Here is a 15,074-nt window from a genome sequence, read left to right on the forward strand (position 1 = left end):
GTCCTCAGGGGAGGCATTTCACCCCAAAAGGACTCCTAGGCCCATGAGTAGTGTCTGGAAGTGTTACCTTCACAGATGTTTGTTCTGATTTTATACACTCAATCTACAGGAATAATTTCCTGTTAGACCTCAGCCCCCCATCCTGTGTGGGCTCTTAATATTGGCATGGCTGGGAGGCCAAGGCAGGCAGATCACCTGAGGTCAGGAGTTCCAGACCAGACTGACCAACATGGAGAAACCCTGTCTCTACCAAAAATACAGAAGTAGCAGGGCGTGGTGGTGGGTGCCTGTAATCCCGGGTACTCAGGAGGCAAATCACTTGAACGTGGGAGGCGGAGGTTGTGGTGAGCCGAGATTGCACCACTGCACTCCAGCCTGGGCGACAAGAATGAAACTCCGTCTCAAACAAACAAACAAACAAACAAAATTGGCATGGCTTCCAGCTGAGCTCACCTTGACCCCACTCATCTTGTAAATGGGGTCATCCTCTGAGTTACACAGTGGACTCCCTCTCCCGTCTCTCTCTCATGTTTGTCAGTTCTTCCCCAGCGATAGTCCCTGGAGTGGCCCCTGTTAAGGGCCTTGACATCCACTCCCACACTCCAATTTTACAACCACCTTCTTCAGGACTCCCTGTTTCCCACCCCTCCCGTCTCTGTTTGGCCTGTTCCTTGAGTCCTGAACCCGAACTGGATTCTGCCCGGCCCCGTAAGGTCCTCCTCAGGCTGGCTGACACCTAGCAGTCCTGCACTTGCCCACTGATAAGCGACATCTCAGGCCTCAAGCATTCACGGCTTTGCACATTTTATTCCCTTTGCCTTGAATGCTTTGTATCCTCTTGGAGATAAATAGTACATTCCAAGTCAAATTTCAAGACTTTGGGCAAATGTTACCTTGTCTGAGGTCACTGGACTCTCCCAGGCAGGGTTGCCATCTTGCTTCTGTGTGCTCCTGCAGCCCTCCGGGCACACCTCCTTTGTGGGGTTGAGTACACGGCAGGGTTATTATCTTTTGGCGCATGTTTTGGGTCTAGGCAGTGTGGCAGGTGCTCAGCTTTGTTGAATGACTGCATAATGAAGGGTGCATGATACAGGACAATTGTTTCTCCATCTTCTGATATACCTGGTTATTCAAACCTACAACCATTTTGTTACATAATGTCCTTGTATAAAATCACACAGGAGAAATTACTTTTGGAATTGGAAATAAGGAAAAACACGTTATTTCCTTCTACCATAGAACTCTATATTAAAGAGAGAAGCATGGAGTCCTTTGTGTTCCCCACCCCCTTCCCTTCTTCTCTTGCTTCCAAGAAGCTCAGAGCCAGGTTTAATGTTCATTCACAACAATCACATTAGCCTTCCTGAACAAAGTTTGGCTTTTCCTCCTCTTCCTGGTTTGGATTTTCTATCTTTTCTCTAATAACCTTTTTGAAATCGGGCAGTGGAATATGGAGGGGAAGGAATGGGTTCTGTAATCAGAGAAACATGCGTTCAAATGGCCCTCACCTCATGGCTGTGCAACTTGAGCAATTTACTTAACCTCTCTGAACCTCTAATTTCCCTTTTATAGGGTGATTACAGGGAATAAGTTAAAATGTATGTACTGTATATAGCACATAGTAGAGGATCAAAACATGATGATTACACAAAGTGGGGCTATAAGTGAATAAAATAATTGAAAGTGTCACTCCAGGCTGACCTCTGGAAGAATAAGCAGCCATTCACATGAGAGGAGTTGGGAAGGAGCAAGGCCAACTTGCAGCCCCTCTCCCCTAAGTCGGTCCCATCACTAGGATCACTATCCAAGGGACCGTTTGAAAGATGCCTTCTTAACTGGGCTGAGAGATCAACTCACCAGGAGTGGGCACAAGTAGCATGTGGTTCCGCAGAGCACGGCGGAGGGAAGAGAGATCCTAAGAGGAGGAAGAGGAGGAGGAGAAGGGAAGGGATGGAAGGAGAGGAGGAAGAAGAGGAAGAGACTGGGGAGGTCCTTGGCTGGATGTGGCCAGGCCCTGCAAGGATCCTCTGTGCTGGGGTTGCTGAACTACCTAAAGCAGCCCTGTTTGCCAAAGCTCCCTTTCTGTTCCTTCCAGGGTCTTCTGGGAGGAATGTGGAGGGTCTGAAGGACACAGACCCTGAACACAGACAAAGAAGTTAGGGCAGTGGAGGCCAGGGACAGTGGCTCACGCCTGAAATCCCAGCACTTTGGGAGGCTGAGGCGGGTGGATCACGAGGTCAGGAGATCGAGACCATCCTGGCTAACACGGTGAAACCCCAGCTCTACTAAAAATACAAAAAATTAGCCGGGCGTGGTGGCGGGCGCCTATAGTCCCAGCTACTCAGGAGGCTGAGGCAAGAGAATGGCAAGAACCTGGGAGACGGAGCTTGCAGTGAGCCGAGATCACGCCACTGCACTCCAGCCTGGGCGACAGAGCAAGATTTTGTCTCAAAAAAAAAAAAAAAAATTAAAACCCACAAGTGTCTTAGAGACCAGTGACAAATATGTTGTGCCCATGTTGTTCAGAAGGGTTCAGGGGAACCTGATGTAATTCGTGATACTGTATTAGGAAGTATGCCTCCCACTAACAGCTCTCCTTCTTCAAATCTAGTCCAGGGATCCTTCCTCAAACCTCTAGAGCTTCTACTCCTTCTCGTGATCCTTCCTCACCAGACTTGGAGTCTTCCGCTGCACCTCTTCCATATCAGCCTGTTCACCCAACACTCCCAGAAGGGCCCAGTCTCGCTAGGACACCCACCAAAGCCAGAAAAGACGCTACTCCCCCTTAGGGAATTAACTAACAAAGAGGCAGGGACCATTCGAGTTCACATTCTTTTCTCAATGTGAGACTTAGCCCAAAGACTAAGCAGTTACCAGTTGATGTTATGCATTGCAGGGGACAGCAAAGAGGGAACCCTACAACAATTAAAAAAAAAAAAAAAAAAAGATTAATTTAGCAAATGCAACTGCTAAACAGACTGCATCCCTTCCATTTGTAGTAGGGCTTCCATCCCAGAAACTACGGCTCCTGAGCTAGTGCCTGCAGACACACAAACTGAAAGGGAGCGTGCAACCGAACAGAGATAGTCACAAGACCCTAATGATTGTGGACCCAAAATTCAAAATTTTTATTTTTATTGTTTAATTAATTTATTTTTTTTGAGACGGAGTCTCACTCTGTCGCCCAGGCTGGGGTGCAGTGGCGCGATCTCTGCTCACTGCAAGCTCTGCCTCCCGGGTTCACACCATTCTCCTGCCTCAGCCTCCCGAGTAGCTGGGACTACAGGTGCCCACTACCGCGCCCAGCTAATTTTTGTATTTTTAGTAGAGACGGGGTTTCACCATGTTAGCCAGGATGGTCTCGATCTCCTGACCTCATGATCCGCCCGTCTTGGCCTCCCAAAGTGCTGGGGTTACAGGCGTGAGCCACCACGCCCGGCCAAAATTTTTAATACCTCAAAGTCATCAATGCAAATCAATCAAAGGGGGTTACACCTAGGAAGGGGCACTCTAACGCTTTGGTCACATGAGCCCTTAAGGGAACAGGCTTAGCTTCTACTGCAAAAGCAGACACTAGAGCGAGACCACTTTACTCTATCGATAACCCAGAAGGGAAAATAAGGCCACTTCCATTACTGATGCCAGTACAGAAGAGAGGAAGGTACCCAGGGCAAGACTGGCAGTTACACCTTCCCTAAGTTCCACTGGTACAAAGATTTAAGCACTTACTAGTCTTTATAGATACTTTCATGGGATGGGCTGAAACCTACTCCACCAAAACAGAAAAGGCACAAGTGCCTCTTAAAAGAAATCTTTCCCCGATTTGGGTTACCTAAGTCACTCCAAAGCAACAATGGCTCCTCCTTTGTTGCCAAAATAACCCAGCAAGCCACTACCACTCTCGGAGTAAGTGATCATTTACATGCTTCCTGGAGACCTCCGTCCTCAAGAGAGCCAGAAAAAGCTAATCACAAAGACGACTCTGGTGAAGCTCTGGCAAGAGACCTCCGAGTTCTTATTAAAGTGATTGCCTCTAGCGTTCCTCCAAGTAAGAGCGGCTCCCAAGACCAATCTCCAACCCAGCCCCTTTGAAATATAATATGGTCCTTTTGAGTCTTCACAGAGATGCCTTGTAAAGGCATTAGGAAAATAGACCAGTGGAGATCCTGCCTCTGAGGCAGCTCAAATTCTTCTGGGGACTCATTTTATTAGTCAGTCTGCTCCAGATATTAAGAGAAAGTTACAAAAACTGGCTGTAAGTCCCCAGGCACCAACGAAAGAGCTACTTAATGTAGGCTTCAAGGTCTTCTATAACGAGACAGAGTAGAAGAGGCTAAAAAGTGAAAGAGGGAAGAGGCAAGAGACATACACCAGGCCTCTGATTATTGGCCCTCGCTATCAGAGAGAACAAGCCACCGTGTCCAGACCAAGCCCCAATCTGGGGACACCTGCTACACTTAAAACCAGGACACTGGCCCCAAAACTGCCAGGCCAAGGAGCAAAATGCCCAAAAGTCCACTCCACCTAGACCATATCCACAGTGCAGAGATGCCAGTCACCAGAAGCGGGACCGTCCCCAACTCCAGAGGGAGAGAGGAGCCTCCAGTTCCCTGATGGCCCTGACTAAAGACCGAGAAGCCCGAAGGCTAACACCGGCTGTCATTCAGTCCCCGTTACCACAGAGGAACCCAGTGACCCTGGACGTGGCAGGTGTAGCTAATTTTCTATTACATACAGGGACCAGCCTGTCAGTCCTTACCTTTTGCTCTTGACCCTAGTAGGCCAAACACTGCACTGCCACAGGAATTGATGAAAAACCCGGAACAGATACTTCACCCAACCTTTTTTTTTTTTTTTTTGGAGTCTTGCTCTGTCTTTTGTAGAGACGGGGTTTCACCAGGTTGCCCAGGCTGGTCTCAAACTCTTGGACTCAAGGGATCTGCCTTTCTTAGCCTCTGAAAGTGCTGGGATTACAGGTGTGAGTCCCTATGCCCAGCCTAGAGGACAGTTTCCTTTTTTTTTTTTGAGATAGAGTCTCGTTCTGTCACCCAGGCTGGAGTGCAGTGACACGATCTCTGCTCATCTGCTCACTGCAAACTCCACCTCCTGGGTTCACGCCATTCTCCTGCCTCAGCCTCCTGAGTAGCTAGGACTACAGGTGCCTGCCACCACACCTGGCTAATTTTTTGTATTTTTAGTAGAGACAGGGTTTCATCATGTTGGCCAGGATGGTCTTGATCTCCTGACCTTGTGATCCTCCTGCCTTGGCCTCCTAAAGTGCTTGGATTACAGGTGTAAGCCACCGCGCCCAGCCACCCAATCTTTAATTTGCAGACTCGAGGACTTGAATGCCTAACTCCCTTGTTGGTGAAAGCTTCCTACCCTCGTCGGGGGCTTCCTTAAAACCAATGAAACCAACTGAATCCCTTCTCATAGGAGCACTCTCAGTAGCCCAGCTGACTAGCATAACACACCACAGTCCAGAGAATCCAGGACATTGCCAGCTGGGTGCATCTCTCTAGGATAAAAATTGTTTCCCTTACATTTCCACAGGACTCTTCATCAACAACTAAAGATCAAAAATCCTTTTGTAAGTCTATAGAAGACCTAACATTCATTTTCAAGAAAAGACACCAACACCCCAAATAAAGAGATTAAGATTACTTTAACGTAAGATAGTCCCATCTCAGGTCTCCTATTTGTAGGAGCTCTTTTTGTTCTTCTGCTTGCTGAATAATGATGTGATGCTTCATTCTGCTACCTTTCATGGGACCTAAAATAGCCATCTTATTACTACTGACCTTTGGTCCTTGCTTTTTAAGCTCCATGTAAAGTCTGTGTCTTCTAGGTTACAATTCCACGTCAGAGTGATAGTTATGCAAGGATTTCAACTTATCCCAGAGAAGGATATGACCCCTATCACTTTAAATCAAGCAGGAAGAGACTTTTGCGGGCCCTGGTCCTGTCTCAGCATGAAGCAGCTCCAGAAAAAATGACCCAGCCCTCCACAATTCATAAGAACATGGACCCAAAGTCTCCGAGGGGGAAAATGAGGTCGGTTAGATAGGGTGGTCACAGCCTCCTTTAAAGGGGAATGAACTTGCCAGATTGATGGAGAGAACAAACCGCCCACTGGTGCATGAACTACATCCGGCTCCTGGTCAGAACATCCTGCAGCAAAGAGGATGAACAGTAGAAGGGAAAATCCCCAAATTCACACAAGTACAGAAACCCGTGATTAGAGTGTCCTTGGAATGACCTATGCTCATTTTAATGCTAAAAAACACACCCTTGGGTTAAGAATTAAAATGCTAATGAGACATGTGACTTGGTGTACTAGCATGCACACGCACATCCGGGAGATCCCGCAACATGCTTAACAGTAACGCCCATTCCCACTCCTTTAAGAATAATTGTGTAAATTTCCCATCAAGGGAAGCTCCTCAATGCCAGACAGAGCTATCTCAACGTACGTGTTTGTGTGTGTGTGTGTGTTAGAGATGGGGGTTTGCTCTTTGGCTAGGCTGGAACGCAGTGACACGATCTAGGCTCACCGCAACCTCTGCCTACACCTCCCAGGCTCAAGTAATGCTCTCACCTCAGCCCCCCAAATAGTTGGGGCTGCAGGTAAACACCACCACGCCCGGCTTTTTTTTTTTTTTTTTTTTTTTTTTGAGACCGAGTCTTGCTCTGTCGCTCAGGCTGGAGTGCAGTGGTGCGATCTCGGCTCATTGCAACTTCCACCTCCCTGGTTCAAGCAATTCCCCTGCCTCAGCCTCTGGAGCAGCTAGGATTACAGGCGCACGCCAACCACCACACCCGGCTCATTTTTTTGTAATTTTAGTAGAGACGGGGCTTCACCACGTTGGCCAGACTGGTCTGGAACTCCTGACCTCAAGCAATCCACCCTCCTCGGCCTCCGAAAATGCTGGGATTACCGGCGTGAACCACCGCGCCCGGCCCATGCCAGGCTAATTTTTGTATTTTTGGTAGAGACGGGGTCTCGCCATGTCGCCCGGGCAGGTCTCTCACTCCTGGGCTGAAGCAATGGTCCCCTCTCAGCCTCCCAAAGTGCTAGATTATAGGCATGAGGCACCGTGCTGGGCCACTCTCTCACCATCTTGGCAAATGCAGGCCACGAGCGCGCGTGTCCCCGGCCTGCCTGGGGGCAGGAGCTTCCGCCAGCCAGCTCCGCGCACGTGGATGCGCACGTGGATGCGCACGTGGAGAGCGGGCAGGAAGCGGGTGCCACGTGAGGGCTAACAGGAAGCGGGTGCCACGTGAGGGCTAACAGGAAGCGGGTGCCACGTGAGGGCTAACAGGAAGAAGGTGCGCACGTGGCCGCCGACCTCGGCGGCGGCCGTGCGCGGGCCCCTTGGGTTGGAGCCGGAACTCAATCCCCAGAACCGGATCTTTAGCAACGTTGGCGGCCCCTGGAGTTACGTACGCAGCTCTTGGGGTCCTCCCACCGCGCCGCCTGGGGAGCCTGCTCCTGCTTTCTTTCCCGGCTAGCCGGCCCCGTCCTCCCAGGCCGTGCGAATTCCAGCCACCCTCCCTCGCCCCCGGCCCCGGAGCCCTGCCCTTCCCGCCCTCCGTGGCCAAGGCTGCCAGGTGCGGGCCTCGCTCCACAACTCAGGAGGCAGGATCGGCGGCTCCATTTCACAGGTGAGGAAACTGAGGCCGAGGAACCGCAGGGGCCCGTGGTGGGCGCTCAGAGAGCCCTCGACTTCCCTGGGACTCCCGGCTGGTCCAGGCCCTGCGGGTCGGCCCCAGCGTCCGCCGGGCTGCTCTGTCGCTTTTCAGGTTCCTGCAACCCCGCGTGGCTCAGGTTCCACGTGAGCCGGGCCCTGCTCTCCACAGGCCGGCCTTGGTGGGGTGGAACTTTCCTTCGATTGATTTGAGAACTGGTGTATGCTTTGGTTGATGTGGTCTGTTTTGTTTTGATTTTTAATGTTCCCCAGAGTGCAAAGGGCAGCTGGTGTTTTCTTTCCAGAAAGGCTTTCTGTTCCCGGCCCCTGCCCAGTTTGATGGATGTGGAGTTTATGACGCTGGAGACCGTTTTACTTTTTTTTGTGTGGGTAGAACTCATCTCCTTTCATCTTTCGAATTGTGAGCTCAGTCCTTGCTGACCGGAGCCGCTGCCCTCGCCAGCATTCCCAGGCTATTAAATATTTGTTTAAAAGGATGGATTTAAAACTTGATGTTAGGAATAAGGCATCTTGAAAAAGCAGTATTCGCAAAAACAGCACCGTTGTAATAGTCTGAATTCATTTTGGCTCTTTTGACATCAGAGCCCAAAGCACGTGGGATTCCGTAATTATTTGGCCTCATGGCTACACTTTAAAACAAATTATTTTATTTTTCTTTTAGTCAGGAAAGTAAAAGAGCAAAAAAAAAAAAAAAAAAAAAAAAAACCATGTTGAAATCTCACTGCGAGGCCGCGAGGGAGGATGAGGGAGGCGGGGAGGGCGGCTGAACGCTAAAGGCTGGGGCTGGGGTTTGCAGGACTTGGGGAGACAGGAGCCCAGGCGGAGGGATGTGCTGGACAGAGGGGTCGCCATCTGTGGGCTGCATTGTAGAATGAACATGGCCAAGGCAAGGAGTTGAGCAACAAGATATATTTAAGTCCTGAACCTGGAAAGAATGTGAGATGGAGGAGGAACAGGTCCTGGCTGGCGGGTACTGGGCCCCAGGAGGGAAAGAGAGGACAAAGTAAAGTTCAGATGCTAACGCTATCCCCTGTTTGACTGGGGGGCCTTCACATCCCCTCCCACGCTGTCAGGACACGTCCTGTAGGCACTGGAGCAGGTCACACCAACCAGAATGATGGGTTTCCATCCATTCCGGGATGCATTTTTGCTCGCATTTTAACAGCTCTGAAGTTGGGCTGGGTCCCACAGTTTGTGTCTTTTTTTGTGTCATGGTTCACTTGACAAGTTTTTGTCAGTCTTAGTGGCACAGAAAGTCACAGTGCCTTAAACCCAGCAGCATCTTAGGGGTGATGAAGGAGTCAGCCATGGCCTGAGTCCAGTAACTGCAGGCAGGACCCAGAGTGGGAGACGCCTCAGCCTGCATCCTTGTGTTGTTGAGGTCTTGGTCTTTGAAAGTGCTTGTTTCAAGGCATGTGAGGGAGGAAGGGGATTGGCAAAAGCCTGAAACAACAGAGACACAAATGAAAACCGTGTTACTTTGTGGTTGGGAAAGAGAAGACACAGCTGGCCGCTGCTTCTCCCTTCCAGGTGAAATTGCAATGCTGTATAACCACTGGTAGATAGCACCTTTGAGTGAAAGGCGTTTTGCAGCAGCTAGAATCAGCTGCCCACTGAGCAGGCAGCCCTGACCCAAGAGCCTGATGGGCAGCCAGCAAGTCTGAATACACTGATTGGGCCAGTGAGCCCCAGGCTTTATCATGCCCTGGAGTGTTACTGAGCCCTGGGTCTATCCCATGACAGAAACGTCCTGCTGCCAGTAAGCTCCTCTGGGGCAGAGACCGCCTTTTCCCCATCCTTGAGGTCCCAGTGCTCAGCATACTGCCTGACACATAGGAGATGCTAAATTGGGGTTTGTTGAGCGGGAACTGTATTGAACAGGTGGGGCAAATTGTCTTCCTGGTGGCGGAGTGAAAGTTTTCATGTACCACTTCGGCCGGGTGCGGTGGCTCACACCTGTAATCCCAGCACTTTGGGAGGCCAAAGCGGGTGGACCATGAGGTCAGGAGATGAAGATCAGCCTGGCCAACATGGTGAAACCCCATCGCTACTAAAAATACAAAAAATTAGCTGGGCGCGGTGGCACGTGCCTGTAATCTGAGCTTCTCAGGAGGCTTAGGCAGGAGAATCGCTTGAACCCGGGAGGCAGAGGTTGCAGTGAACCGAGATCATGCCTTTGCACTCTAGCCTGGACAATAAGTGAAGCTGTCTTGGAAAAAAAAAGAATATTCATAGCAGATTTATTCATAATACCTTGAAATGAAGTAACCCAAATGCTCATCAACAGCAAAATGGATAGGGGGGCGGAGCAAGATGGCCGAATAGGAGCAGCTCCAGTCTCCAACTCCCAGCGCGAGCGACACAGAAGACCGGTGATTTCTGCATTTTCAACTGAGGTACTGGGTTCATCTCACTGGGGAGTGCCAGACGATCGGTGCTGGTCAGCTGCTGCAGCCCGACCAGCGAGAGCTGAAGCAGGGCGAGGCATTGCCTCACCTGGGAAGCGCAAGGGGGAAGGGAGTCCCTTTTCCTAGCCAGGGGAACTGAGACACACAACACCTGGAAAATCGGGTAACTCCCACCCCAATACTGCGCTTTAAGCAAACAGGCACACCAGGAGATCATATCCCACACCTGGCCGGGAGGGTCCCACACCCACGGAGCCTCCCTCATTGCTAGCGCAGCAGTCTGTGATCTACCGGCAAGGCAGCAGCGAGGCTGGGGGAGGGGCGCCCGCCATTGCTGAGGCTTAAGTAGGTAAACAAAGCTGCTGGGAAGCTCGAAATGGGTGGAGGTCACAGCAGCTCAAGGAAACCTGCCTGTCTCTGTAGACTCCACCTCTGGGGACAGGGCACAGTAAACTAAACAAACGCAGCAGACACCTCTGCAGACGCAAACGACTCTGTCTGACAGCTTTGAAGAGAGCAGTGGATCTCCCAACACGGAGGTTGAGATCTGAGAAGGGACAGACTCCCTGCTCAAGTGGGTCCCTGATCCCTGAGTAGCCTAACTGGGAGACATCCCCCACTAGGGGCAGTCTGACACCCCACACCTCACAGGGAGGAGTACACCCCTGAGAGGAAGCTTCCAAAGCAAGAATCAGACAGGTACACTCGCTGTTCAGAAATATTCTATCTTCTGCAGCCTCTGCTGCTGATACCCAGGCAAACAGGGTCTGGAGTGGACCTCAAGCAATCTCCAACAGACCTACAGCTGAGGGTCCTGACTGTTAGAAGGAAAACTATCAAACAGGAAGGACACCTACACCAAAACCCCATCAGTACATCACCATCATCAAAGACCAGAGGCAGATAAAACCACAAAGATGGGGAAAAAGCAGGGCAGAAAAGCTGGAAATTCAAAAAATAAGAGCGCATCTCCCCCGGCAAAGGAGCGCAGCTCATCGCCAGCAACGGATCAAAGCTGGACGGAGAATGACTTTGACGAGATGAGAGAAGAAGGCTTCAGTCCATCAAATTTCTCAGAGCTAAAGGAGGAATTACGTACCCAGCGCAAAGAAACTAAAAATCTTGAAAAAAAAGTGGAAGAATTGATGGCTAGAGTAATTAATGCAGAGAAGGTCCTAAACGAAATGAAAGAGATGAAAACCATGTCACGAGAAATACGTGACAAATGCACAAGCTTCAGTAACCGACTCGATCAACTGGAAGAAAGAGTATCAGTGATTGAGGATCAAATGAATGAAATGAAGTGAGAAGAGAAGCCAAAAGAACAAAGAAGAAAAAGAAATGAACAAAGCCTGCAAGAAGTATGGGATTATGTAAAAAGACCAAATCTACGTCTGATTGGGGTGCCTGAAAGTGGGGGGAAAATGGAACCAAGTTGGAAAACACTCTTCAGGATATCATCCAGGAGAACTTCCCCAACCTAGTAGGGCAGGCCAACATTCAAATCCAGGAAATACAGAGAACGCCACAAAGATACTCCTCGAGAAGAGCAACTCCAAGACACATAATTGCCAGATTCACCAAAGTTGAAGGAAAAAATCTTAAGGGCAGCCAGAGAGAAAGGTCGGGTTACCCACAAAGGGAAGCCCATCAGACTAACAGCAGATCTCTCAGCAGAAACTCTACAAGCCAGAAGAGAGTGGGGGCCAATATTCAACATTCTTAAAGAAAAGAATTTTCAACCCAGAATTTCATATCCAGCCAAACTAAGTTTCATAAGTGAAGGAGAAATAAAATCCTTTACAGATAAGCAAATGCTTAGAGATTTTGTCACCACTAGGCCTGCCTTACAAGAGACCCTGAAGGAAGCACTAAACATGGAAAGGAACAACCGGTACCAGCCATTGCAAAAACATGCCAAAATATAAAGACCATTGAAGCTAGGAAGAAACTGCATCAACTAACGAGCAAAATAACCAGTTAATATCATAATGGCAGGATCAAGTTCACACATAACAATATTAACCTTAAATGTAAATGGACTAAATGCTCCAATTAAAAGACACAGACTGGCAAACTGGATAAAGAGTCAAGACCCATCAGTCTGCTGTATTCAGGAGACCCATCTCAAACGCAGAGACATACATAGGCTCAAAATAAAGGGATGGAGGAAGATTTACCAAGCAAATGGAGAACAAAAAAAAAGCAGGGGTTGCAATACTAGTCTCTGATAAAACAGACTTTAAACCAACAAAGATCAAAAGAGACAAAGAAGGCCATTACATAATGGTAAAGGGATCAATTCAACAGGAAGAGCTAACTATCCTAAATATATATGCACCCAATACAGGAGCACCCAGATTCATAAAGCAAGTCCTTAGAGACTTACAAAGAGACTTAGACTCCCATACAATAATAATGGGAGACTTCAACACTCCACTGTCAACATTAGACAGATCAACAAGACAGAAAGTTAACAAGGATATCCAGGAATTGAACTCATCTCTGCAGCAAGCAGACCTAATAGACATCTATAGAACTCTCCACCCCAAATCAACAGAATATACATTCTTCTCAGCACCACATCATACTTACTCCAAAATTGACCACGTAATTGGAAGTAAAGCACTCCTCAGCAAATGTACAAGAACAGAAATTATAACAAACTGTCTCTCAGACCACAGTGCAATCAAACTAGAACTCAGGCCTAAGAAACTCAATCAAAACCGCTCAACTACATGGAAACTGAACAACCTGCTCCTGAATGACTACTGGGTACATAACGAAATGAAGGCAGAAATAAAGATGTTCTTTGAAACCAATGAGAACAAAAATACAACATACCAGAATCTCTGGGACACATTTAAAGCAGTGTGTAGAGGGAAATTTATAGCACTAAATGCCCACAAGAGAAAGCAGGAAAGATCTAAAATTGACACTCTAACATCGCAATTAAAGGAACTAGAGAAGCAAGAGCAAACACATTCGAAAGCTAGCAGAAGGCAAGAAATAACTAAGATCAGAGCAGAACTGAAGGAGATAGAGACACAAAAAACCCTCCAAAAAAATCAATGAATCCAGGAGTTGGTTTTTTGAAAAGATCAACAAAATTGACAGACCACTAGCCAGACTAAGAAAGAAGAAAAGAGAGAAGAATCAAATCGACGCAATTAAAAATGATAAAGGGGATATCACCACCGACCCCACAGAAATACAAACTACCATCAGAGAATACTATAAACACCTCTACGCAAATAAACTGGAAAATCTAGAAGAAATGGATAATTTCCTGGACACTTACACTCTTCCAAGACTAAACCAGGAAGAAGTTGAATCCCTGAATAGACCAATAGCAGGCTCTGAAATTGAGGCAACAATTAATAGCCTACCAACCAAAAAAAGTCCAGGACCAGATGGATTCACAGCTGAATTCTACCAGAGGTACAAGGAGGAGTTGGTACCATTCCTTCTGAAACTATTCCAATCAATAGAAAAAGAGGGAATCCTCCCTAACTCATTTTATGAGGCCAACATCATCCTGATACCAAAGCCTGGCAGAGACACAACAAAAAAAGAGAATTTTAGACCAATATCCCTGATGAACATTGATGCAAAAATCCTCAATAAAATACTGGCAAACCGGATTCAGCAACACATCAAAAAGCTTATCCACCATGATCAAGTGGGCTTCATCCCTGGGATGCAAGGCTGGTTCAACATTCGCAAATCAATAAACATAATCCAGCATATAAACAGAACCAAAGACAAGAACCACATGATTATCTCAATTGATGCAGAAAAGGCTTTTGACAAAATTCAACAGCCCTTCATGCTAAAAACGCTCAATAAATTCGGTATTGATGGAACGTACCTCAAAATAATAAGAGCTATTTATGACAAACCCACAGCCAATATCATACTGAATGGGCAAAAACTGGAAAAATTCCCTTTGAAAACTGGCACAAGACAGGGATGCCCTCTCTCACCACTCCTATTCAACATAGTGTTGGAAGTTCTGGCTAGGGCAATCAGGCAAGAGAAAGAAATCAAGGGTATTCAGTTAGGAAAAGAAGAAGTCAAATTGTCCCTGTTTGCAGATGACATGATTGTATATTTAGAAAACCCCATTGTCTCAGCCCAAAATCTCCTTAAGCTGATAAGAAACTTCAGCAAAGTCTCAGGATACAAAATTAATGTGCAAAAATCACAAGCATTCTTATACACCAGTAACAGACAAACAGAGAGCCAAATCAGGAATGAACTTCCATTCACAATTGCTTCAAAGAGAATGAAATACCTAGGAATCCAACTTACAAGGGATGTAAAGGACCTCTTCAAGGAGTACTACAAACCACTGCTCAGTGAAATAAAAGAGGACACAAACAAATGGAAGAACATACCATGCTCATGAATAGGAAGAATCAATATCGTGAAAATGGCCATACTGCCCAAGGTAATTTATAGATTCAATGCCATCCCCATCAAGCTACCAATGAGTTTCTTCACAGAATTGGAAAAAACTGCTTTAAAGTTCATATGGAACCAAAAAAGAGCCCACATCTCCAAGACAATCCTAAGTCAAAAGAACAAAGCTGGAGGCATCACACTACCTGACTTCAAACTATACTACAAGGCTACAGTAACCAAAACAGCATGGTACTGGTACCAAAACAGAGATATAGACCAATGGAACAGAACAGAGTCCTCAGAAATAATACCACACATCTACAGCCATTTGATCTTTGACAAACCTGAGAGAAACAAGAAATGGGGAAAGGATTCCCTATTTAATAAATGGTGCTGGGAAAATTGGCTAGCCATAAGTAGAAAGCTGAAACTGGATCCTTTCCTTACTCCTTATATGAAAATTAATTCAAGATGGATTAGAGACTTAAATGTTAGACCTAATACCATAAAAATCCTAGAGGAAAACCTAGGTAGTACCATTCAGGACATA

At 47.5% G+C, this 15,074-nt stretch overlaps 1 protein-coding gene across 4 annotated transcripts in view; it reads left to right on the top strand.

Annotated features, from left to right (window-relative positions):
• Positions 1-7,345: 7,345 nt before the first annotated feature.
• The window catches only part of LOC105490053 (family with sequence similarity 178 member B), a 123,382-nt gene continuing 115,653 nt past the window's right edge, over positions 7,346-15,074 (top strand). For 2 of the 4 annotated variants that reach the window (XM_011755299.3, XM_071077318.1), the window contains exon 1: positions 9,968-10,105. In XM_011755299.3, the coding sequence (XP_011753601.2) occupies positions 9,983-10,105 (123 nt within the window). In that variant the 5' untranslated portion in view covers positions 9,968-9,982. Of the gene's footprint in view, positions 7,666-9,967; positions 10,106-15,074 lie in introns of those variants that run through there. The other 2 variants (XM_011755298.3, XM_011755300.3) reach the window with 2 other exon arrangements.

The sequence above is a fragment of the Macaca nemestrina genome, chromosome 13 (assembly GCF_043159975.1).
Source record: "Macaca nemestrina isolate mMacNem1 chromosome 13, mMacNem.hap1, whole genome shotgun sequence".
Classification (NCBI taxonomy): Eukaryota; Metazoa; Chordata; class Mammalia; order Primates; family Cercopithecidae; genus Macaca; species Macaca nemestrina.